This window comes from Tachysurus fulvidraco, chromosome 19 (genome assembly GCF_022655615.1).
Source record: "Tachysurus fulvidraco isolate hzauxx_2018 chromosome 19, HZAU_PFXX_2.0, whole genome shotgun sequence".
Lineage (NCBI taxonomy): Eukaryota > Metazoa > Chordata > Actinopteri > Siluriformes > Bagridae > Tachysurus > Tachysurus fulvidraco.
This window is the reverse complement of record NC_062536.1, coordinates 16,548,041-16,558,040: the sequence shown is the minus strand read 5'-3', so window position 1 is coordinate 16,558,040 and position 10,000 is coordinate 16,548,041. Positions and strand designations below refer to the sequence as shown.

Here is a 10,000-nt window from a genome sequence, read left to right as displayed (position 1 = left end):
AAATGTAACGGCAAACTGTTGTGGAATAAGAGGAATAAAACGCTTCAACTTGCGCTGTTATAAGAAAATAATCGAGTGTTAAAAGAATGACTTGCACCATCCTGCTATTGATTTACCTAAAACAGCATCCCGAGTGATTTATTCTGAATTTTTCATATATAATTGTACATTGTAATATGTTTTTAGTCTGATGAAACCCTATCTGTTAAAGAAATGGGGGAGAAAGAATCCTAATCAGTACTAACACCAAGTAAACTCTAAAGTAAAAAGTTTTACCATTACTTTCACTAATATTGAAAAATAAATAAATAGCATTTTAAATGATGGGACTAACAGAGTGCTTTATAAAACTCTGCTGGCAAATTTTTTAAAACCAGAGCGACTGGATCCTGGTCCAACACTAACACGCGTCTCACTACACGACTACCATTAACATATTTTCCATTACACACTTTCTCTTTCACGTTCCATGGAAAACATCCAAAGTCTAATGAAGGCCATCAGTTAATTTATACAACCGCACTGCTGAATTCATGATCCTGATTGATCAGAGGCTATTGTTTTTGTAATTTTTTTTTATTAACTTTAAAGAACAGAGGAAAAAAAAAGTTATAAGCTGCTATAATGAGTGTGATAACTAAAGCTAACTTGTTTCACAGACTTTCCATAAAAAATAAATAAATAAATAAAAACTGTTGTGTTATTCTTTAATAAATAAAGATTATAATCGACAACAAATTGCTGAGGTACAAGAGAAATAAAACATTATGTTATTAAAAACTCATGTTGACTATTTTCCCCTATTAGCTAATCCCAAGGTCCTCACATAAGCAAGCGAGAATGTTTTGATCATTTATAAGTGTTCAATGTAATTGCCTATGATGAGAGATATTAAAAGGTTTAACCCTTGAAGATATAAAACACAGGCATTTTTATTTTTTTTATTGATTCTGTGCTTGATGGTTAATTTTTAATTTTGGACCATGATTAAAGGAAAGCTTTTCCTACTACAATGAATACTGATCTGCATTAAACACTTCCCACTTCACTGACCAGGCTCATCTGTCTCGTCTGTAATCTGACCTTGAGTGATGGTGTGTTGGCTCTCGCGGCAGCAGGAGCTAAATAAAATGTCATGATGTGATGACATGCTAATAGATTAAACCCAGTAGTTAAAGATCAGAACATTAACATGTGCCATTTCTTCACCTTAGACTACAATACACTGGAAAAATTTAGTGCTGATTATTTGATTCTTTACCTCGATGGTGTGTTAAATCAAGTTAGGCATCGATTAATGACGTTTGAGATGAACCGTACCCCTGCCGAACCTAAACTACCCCGACAGCTGCTTAGCAAACCAGCTATCAGACATGTCTGAGTGGTAGATAAAATAACTTTGCTCTCTCACAGGGATGGAAATGAGTTGATGGTGTATAAAAATGGAACTGTGCTCTCAATCAGACTAGCAGCATTCCAGCATTAAACAACCCCAAGTTGGTAAAAAAAAACAGCCCTCTGAAAAGTGCCAGTTATATAACCACCGACACACAAATTCCACCCTCTTCCAAATAAATAAACTCCAACCATATTTTCTCAAGCAAGGCATGGAAAAGAGAAGTGTGAAGGAAGACGTTCAGCCAAAAATTCACAGATGACAAACCAAACATTTGTATAAAAAAAATAATAAAAACATTAAAAAATGTTCCACTGGTGTTCCTATAAGAATTGAAGGGTAGAAAAAGCTAAAAAAAAAAAAAATTCAGGTTAAAAATTACAATAACTGTCTGCTGCTGAAAGAATCCTGATGATGAAATGACTAAAAGTACTTGCGGAATCTTACCTGCGTTTCCTCCTGCATCACACGGTATTGCTCCTTCCACACTGCGATCTTGGAGACCTCGTCCTTGCGAAGGGCACGCTCCTTCTTCAGCTCGGGGCTCCAGAATGTCTTGATGGAGTTCATGGACGAGCTGAGCTTGCTCTCTTTGATGTCTACCTCTTTGCGCAGGAGCTCATTCTCACGCAGAACTTCTTTCAGCTGCGACTGCAGGTCCATGATGGTGTTGTCGCGGGCTTGGCGCAGTGAGTGTGGCACAGTGGATGCCATAGCTGCAGGCACGTGGTGATCCCCAAAGGCAATGGAGTCGCTGGCGATGTTGGGGCTGCTGCCCGACACTGTGGCGCGTGTGCCGTAGGGAAGCCGAGCGCCTGAGCGGCCCAGGGTCATAGTGCTCTTTGGCACATCTGAGATCGAGACAGAGATGGAGGCGGGCGTGGTAGTGTCATTTATGTCGCTCAGGTATGTGGGTCCAGATGTGGCATAGGCGGCATTTAGAGACTGAATGTTCTCCATGGAGAGCGTTTTACCACCCGTACCCCCTGTGCTGTTATTACGCCGATGGCCCAGGCGAGGGGAGCGAGGTAAGCGTGGAGAGCGTCCAGGGCTCTGAGTGCCCTCCGGTTTACCCACTGAGCGGGCACTACCATACATCGCAGCTGGGCTTTAAGTAAAGGGATGAGAAACTTGTGAAAATATCACAGAGACTGGGTCAGGTGATCCTTGTGTGTCAGGAAGCTCAGGCCTGGGGGCTTCGCTTAACTGCACAACAGGAACAATTGGCTCATGTTTGAAAGGTCTGAGTGATTAAATGCGATGACACGGCACTACGCTCTACAGGGAATGGACAATGTTCTCATCAGCTTAGTCCATTAACTGGAGCTTCACCCAGAATTAAATAACACAGTGACCTGTAACAGAGAAAAAGGAGAAATCAGATACAACCCGAATATAAGCAGGGATTTGATCTGTTATAGCATTTCTTCATTTTAAATCAGCTTGCTTAGGTGAGTATATTATTTTTCCATTTAGCTTCCTGTTTATCTGAAATTTATAAAACATAGATTTCCAAACCTACCAGACAGTAGGTTTTAGATGTACACATGTATACGTTTCTAAAGGCACAGAAACACTTACAGACATCCTGTTCATACAAGCAGTGCTACTATCAGTCCGGTAGGGTGTGTTTTTATCTCTGGCTAGAGACTGCCTGCCTGGCACTTTTCCCCCCAGGGAAGAAATAATAGGCTAATGAACAGCTCTGGCATAATCAGCCTTTTAACTTCCTTCTCTGGTCTCTCTATGTGGGTCGCACATACGCCACAGAGCATTTGCTTCAGCTCTGTGACTCCCTCTCGATTGTCTCTCATCAGATCTGCCACCGAGTCTGAATTTTTATCCGTCTGTCTACAATTCTCAACTTTAATTTCTTTAACCCTCCATATACATTTCCTGGAGGCAGTTTAAACCCAATCTTACACTAGGGGATTTTGACTTGGGTTCAAATCAGTGATCTGTCCCATCGACATCTTCCATTAAAAAAGGCCTAGAGGATCTGTTCAGTTCGGTCATAGATCTGTAGAGAATCTGACTAATAGCAGGGATATTTAGCTACAGCAGAATCAAAGCCTACACTTTTTCTGCAGCTCTAGGTCCAATAGATCAGTGCACACACACACACACACAGTAAAAGTAACAAATGCTTCCCACGGAACGATCGTTCATCATTCATCCGTTCATTCGAACCAGAGAAAACCAGCATGTGTGTAAAAGAACAAAAAGAAAAGGGCAGGGTTAGATATGCGTAATGACAAGTTATTTTGCTATAGAATGATCAAAAAGCATCTGTAGTTGCTAGTAATCTACCTGATAATGAAGCAAAGACTCGTTTTAAAATTTAAGTCAACTACATGAACTTATTGAATTGTTGTATAGCAAAGTAGACCTGATGAATTAAGAAATGTTTACGTTTATGTTATGTTCTGTTTGGCAACATGGAAAAAGCTAAGATGCTTTTAATATCTTCCTAGTATAAACCCTTAGATGTATAAACAACATTTTTATTAAATATGGGACATACTACATACACTGCTATATTGCTCTAATCAACGTGTATTAAATCCCCATATTATTTACAACAAATGTGATTTCTAGTGTTGATTTAGTGTAAACTCGTGGAAGTCTAAAAGGCAAGTCTATATTGACTTGGCGTATTGTCATCATACATAACATCAGAATAGTCAGACTTACATTCAGATCAAAGAGGCATTTGTTTGTGTTGACGAATGAAGAGCCTCTGGTTCAGCCAGCAGCCTTTCATTGCATGTGTTTATTTCAGCTGAAAACCTTCATTGTGCTGCGTAGTGAACGTCACTACGTCTGAACACGTCCTGTGACTTCATATGACCCGTAATACTATTCGTACTTAGAATAGTTTACCAAGAATAATATATGTTATTAAAACTGTGTAACTATCCTAATGAAACTCTTTTACATTTCGTAGGAAAGTTTAAAGCTTTCCCAATTGTTCATCTATTCTGCAGATAAAACCTGGAAAATCTGATGTACGATAGTCCTGATTGCTGCAGCACATTACAGTGCATGACAAAAAGGGTATTAAAAACACAGGAGAAGCAGGATGAATGTTTTCCTCAAGCTCAGAGCCTGACCACTGAATAGAGATTAAATTTTGTTACAACGCTTTCTAATAACATGAAATGTCATCGGTTGGTGTCAACAAAGCAGTTTGGCGTTTCATGTGACACTCACCAACCTCTTTATTACGAACACCGGTACACCTGCTTATTCAGGCAAATATCCAATCATGTGGCAGGTCAAGAGCTTCAGCTACAGTTCATGTCAAACATCAGGATGGGAGAAGATTCCTTTTTGTGGCTGACAGGACTGAAACCCGATGTTGCAGCCTCGATTTTCAACATGTTGTGCATTCTGAGATGTTTATTTGTGTGCTACGGTTATCAAAAGTGGTTATTTAAGTTACCTAGCCTTCCTGTCAGCTTAAAGCAGTCTGGACGTTCAACTCTGACCTCTATAATCATCATCAGCATCCTCAGGGTGTTTTTGCCTGTTTGCTGGATGCTCATGTAGCTTTGTGTTTTCAAATCTCAGCAGGTTACTAGTTTCTTAAATACTCAAACCAGCCCATTTGGCATAAACAACCAGATTTCGGTAAAATACCTGATAACATGTTTTCCTCAAAAACGTAAAAATATCATGTTGCATTTTGTACTCATTTACATCTGTCTCTCGCTTATCAATGACGTGTATGGAAAAACTATAATAACAAAGCCTTACTCACTGCTAATGTCTGGTTATAAATGTAACATATGAGTGCAACAGCAGACAGCGTGTTGACACAGGGATACATCTCGGTAGTGTGCTCACAAACAGCAGCCATCATTATTACACAGCGATAAACTACACACAGTGAAACGTTGGAGCGTGTCTTGTCAACCAATTTAAGTTTTAGCATAGGGATTAATATTGACATATAGCAGTAATTTAGTCATCCTGTCCTTGAGTAAGCAGCTTTGATTATGAATAAAGCAGCGGTATTACATGACTGTAGTGTAAAGTGGGAAATATTAACAGGAAGCTCAAAACAGCATTAATGAACTCCTGTTTAGATCTTGTAATAAAATCCTGCATCTGTATTATTAGAGCAATGTTTTAAACTTATTCTTGTGTACTAGTTTTTGCTATCCGTTGTATTTACCACGTGAGAGATTGAATCAAAAATTAGTAAATTAGCCAGGAGGATGGGGAAGCAAGAGGTGCAAGATCATTAAAGATTATTTAAGCGTATTTTCACATTTTTAGTCCCTTTGTCTGAATTCTGGTGGTTTGTCTGGTTCAGTTTAACACTGCACATAATTAAATAAACCAAAAAACATTGGCTGAGGTCTATCATATATATATGGCGCATACGTACACATAATCAATCACTATTTAACGGTATAAATGAAAACATTTTGTGTCGGGCATTTATATTCCATCACATTAATATATCCAGCATTAATATTCTCTTTTTATTTATCGGTCCAAATCTGCATATCACTTGTTTCACTATAGCTCTATACTTTAAGAAAAAAAACAGGAGAAACATTCCTAATGCAAGCCTGATGGTCTTTTTTACAACAGTTTTGTTCAGGTACAGATGGACAAGCACCAGCACAGACACGGTACCACTACGAGCAATTTAGTCTCCAGTCCACGAGGGTGGAAGAGACCAAGGAAACCATGAAGAGACCATGTGAAACCCCACACAAATATTAACCCGAGTTGATGATCGTACCCGAACTCAGCTTCAGGGTTATTTGTAATGAATGAGATCACTTCATCCTTTTAAAGATGAAACAACACATCTTTTCACAACAAAGAATTTGTGGTTATGCATCACCAGTGTCACACATACAGACCACAAAATCATTCTGGGTTTTTTGCACCATGTTCAGATTCGGGTAAAACACCTTTCAGTCTCTTATGACTGAATAACTCTGTATAACTTGTATCGCTGTAGTGCTGAATTTTGCTATAAAGCAACTTAAAATAAAATGAAAAATGTAATCAATAAAACACGAGTTTTATTCAAGTTCATGAGTTTATATATTTGATTTAATTCAGAAGTGAGTTTACTACAAATGTGGGATACAATGGACTTGTCATATCCTATCTCCTATCTGTGGAAATGTTTTGTTTGCAACAAGCTAGCCAGCTAACATTAAAGATCATCAGTTTATGATGTATTTACTTTATCAAAGAAGCAAGGAAAACGACCCGTGTTATAGATTTAATCATCTAAAGATTAATGAGCTTTCAGAGTAGTAATTTGAAAGTGACCTGCATCAGCTCTGGCTCTGAGAATTTCTTCTACATTAATATTGAACATTTATAAAAAAAAAAATTTAAAAAATAAACATTTATCAGAAAACAAAAGTACAAATCTATATACAATTTTGCTTTAGTTGAATTCCTACTCACTGGCTGAACCGACAGGTTAATGCAATCACACACGTTGCCCAAGAGCAACTGTGGGATCTGACCTTATCTCAGAGCGATAATCTAAAACAACACATTATGTGAACACTTGCTCCTCTGGGACTCCGGGTCAACCGATCGATAATCATAACCGATCTATACCTGCTGGGAGAATGGATGATCTTTTCCGTAGACCCGAGAGGTCCTGCTCCCTGACTGTGTTTGCTCTAATTAGGTCACTATTAGAAATGATTGGTTTATTGCACACGCACGCACACACACACACACACACACACACACACACGTCAAGGCATCACGAGTAGTGAAATCCAGCAGGAACTGATCCAACATGTTCATCATTGCAAAAGTCTAGGACAGAGAGCAGAACTTATGAACACACACGTGTTCTGAGTTCATGTTATTGTCAAACTTATATTAGCTATTAGAACTAACAGGCCATGCATCACGGGTCACTAATTATAGTTAACAGGACGAGGCATTTTAAGAACATCTGATATGATCATGCTGGCTTCTTATTTGTTCTACACAACATCATATTGAACATATTAGTCTTGAAGTCTGCATGAACAACACAGGAGCAACAGAAAACTGGCTAATATTCAGAATATGAGCTGTAGTGTTTTCTCCTCGTTTAGAATCAGAGCAGCATCTTTATTTTCTCTTGAGGTGTTTGACAACAAAGTGACTATGTCTAGTAAGCAGGGTTGTTTTATGGAGGCTTTGCAATGAACTTATAAAAAATTCAAAATGTATATAAAAATAATGGTCAGTCTTATGGCTCATAGCCAAATTGTTTCCCCACCTACAAGCTGATGGTTTATTAAACATGATGTGGTAGTGTAGACCAGATGCAGTCTTGGCTGGTGTCTTGTGAGAGGGAGCCGGCGGTCAGATACGATGCATCAGGGAGAAAGAACTTTAGTCAATTTCTGTGGGAATGGACAGCATTAAGTCTATAATATCTGCCGGAGCAAGTGGGATTGGTTAAACTTTCAGTAGGAACAAGCGGGATTAGTCATAATTTCTGTGGGAATGAACAGGATTGTCTATAATTTCTGCAGGTGGGATTGGTTAAACTTTCTGTACGAACAGGCGAGATTAGTCATAATTTCTGTGGGAATGAACAGGATTAAGTATGTAATTTCTGCAGGTGGGATTGGTTAAACTTTCTGTAGGAACAAGAGAGATTAGTCATGATTTATGTGGGAATGAACAGGATTAAGTCTAATTTCTGCTGGAGCAGGTGGGATTGGTTAAACTTTCTGTAGGAACAGGTGGGATTAGTCATAATTTCTGTGGGAATGGAAAGGATTAAGTCTGTAATTTCTGCTGGAGCAGGCGGGATTGGATAAAGTTACTGTAGGAACAGGCGGGATTAGTCATCATTTCTGTGGGAATGGACAGGATTAAGTCTGTAATTTCTGCTGGAGCAGGCAGGATTGGTTAAACTTTATGTAGGAACAGGTGGGATTAGTCTTAATTTCAGTGGGAACAGAGAGGATTAGTCACAATTTCTTGGTTGGTTAAATTTTCTTTGGGACTAAGTGAGAGTGGCCAAAATCTCTGCTGGACTCAACATCATCGGTTAAAATTTCAACTGAAATGGATGTGTGAAATCAGGCAGGACTGATGACCGTCCTGGCTCGATAGAGGTGAGACAACAGTTCTTGTCGGAGCAGATAGCATTGGTCTAAAAGTCTTTAGGAGTAAACGGGGTTTGATCAAACTCTCTATTGGAACGGAAAGGACTGGTCAAAACCTTGCCGTAGAAGCAGGAGGTATTCATCAAACCCTGAGTCACAATAACTTTAAACAAACATGGCTACATACCAAATGAAAGCATCTGTCTCAAGGAGTCATTTTTAGTCTGTTTGTTAACCTACTCGTCCAAAATAACAATACAAACATAATATTTGGTTAGAGATTTGTCTATCAGTGATACGTCGAAGCAGCTCTGAATATGCAAGGAATCATAAATATCTAAAAGCAACCTGTTGATTCAATTGAAATCCTGATCACTTTTTTTCAACAGTATTGTTACCCTGTCGTTTATCTAAATACTCAAACAATGCAAACAAAACAAACAAACAAACAAAAAAAAAACAAATCCACACAACAACGCACAAGGCTAACAGGTCGGAGTGGACATTAGCAACATGCTAATGGGAGGAGGCTTTAAGAAAGAGAATAAAAAGCGGTTTGTTTTCGCCATACCGAGTCATATGTGACGCGAAAGTTGACACTTCGATAGATAACAATTAAAACAAGCTTCGTGTGATATATTTCCATACCTTAGCTTAAATGTTAGATAATAACTCTTCGGTGTTAGCTTTTGGCTAAACATTTACCTCAGGAGCTAACGTACGTTACGAGCACGCGCACTGACGGTTAGCCCTAGGATGGATGGTATGTGGAGCTACTGAGGGTTAAAACTAACTCCATTGAGCTGTAACCGGGTTGGAAATGAAAACCGAGTGAAATCCAGAGTCATGGTTCCCTGTCTGGAGGAATAACACAGACTGACACACCGCCTGGATACACCGAGACTGTTCCACCTCCTGATTTATCCCCTTTTTTCCTCCACAATTTTTTATTTTTTTTTTAAACAAAGTCTTTATTATACACATAGCCATAGTTTAATATCACCATCACGGATGTTTTATGTAGTAAACGTGCTCTGTGAATACATACAGACAGATGATACTGAGCCCAAACACACTGATGTATAAAAATCACTTTAAAAGCTCGTCTTACCGTCTCACCGATCCAGTTTAACCGGTCTGAGGACAACCGTGTCTAACAGACAGACCGTTAGAAGTTACAAGCCCGTTAAAGGACTAAAAAAAATCCTCTTTCCCACTAGTTATTCTTTCGTTCTCTCTTTCGTTCTCTCTCTCTCTCTCTCTCTCTCTCTCTCTCTCTCTCTCTCTCTCTCTCTCTCTCTGTCTCCCTCTCTCTCGCCGCCACCGCTACTAGCAGCGACGTGACCAGGGCGCTCCAGTGACGTCAGCATTCGGGATGCGCGCCCCCGTCGCCTGCCTCCACGGCGCCACGCGCGCTCCCGGGCGCATTCCGCTCACAATGAATATTAATCTGACATAGATTCAGATAAAAATATTATTTTGAGATATATATATATAT

The 10,000-nt window shown here is 39.2% G+C and overlaps 1 protein-coding gene across 10 annotated transcripts in view; it reads right to left on the bottom strand.

The window, feature by feature from the left end:
* erc1b (ELKS/RAB6-interacting/CAST family member 1b) overlaps positions 1-9,815 on the bottom strand; it is a 198,666-nt gene extending 188,851 nt beyond the window's left edge. For 9 of the 10 annotated variants that reach the window (XM_047803716.1, XM_047803718.1, XM_027151398.2 and 6 more), the window contains exons 1-2: positions 9,614-9,815; positions 1,844-2,751 (exon numbers count right to left, since the gene is read on the bottom strand). In XM_047803716.1, coding sequence (XP_047659672.1) covers positions 1,844-2,494 — 651 coding nt within the window. In that variant the 5' untranslated portion in view covers positions 2,495-2,751; positions 9,614-9,815. Of the gene's footprint in view, positions 1-1,843; positions 2,752-9,150; positions 9,291-9,613 lie in introns of those variants that run through there. The other variant, XM_047803717.1, reaches the window with a different exon arrangement.
* Positions 9,816-10,000: the final 185 nt, after the last annotated feature.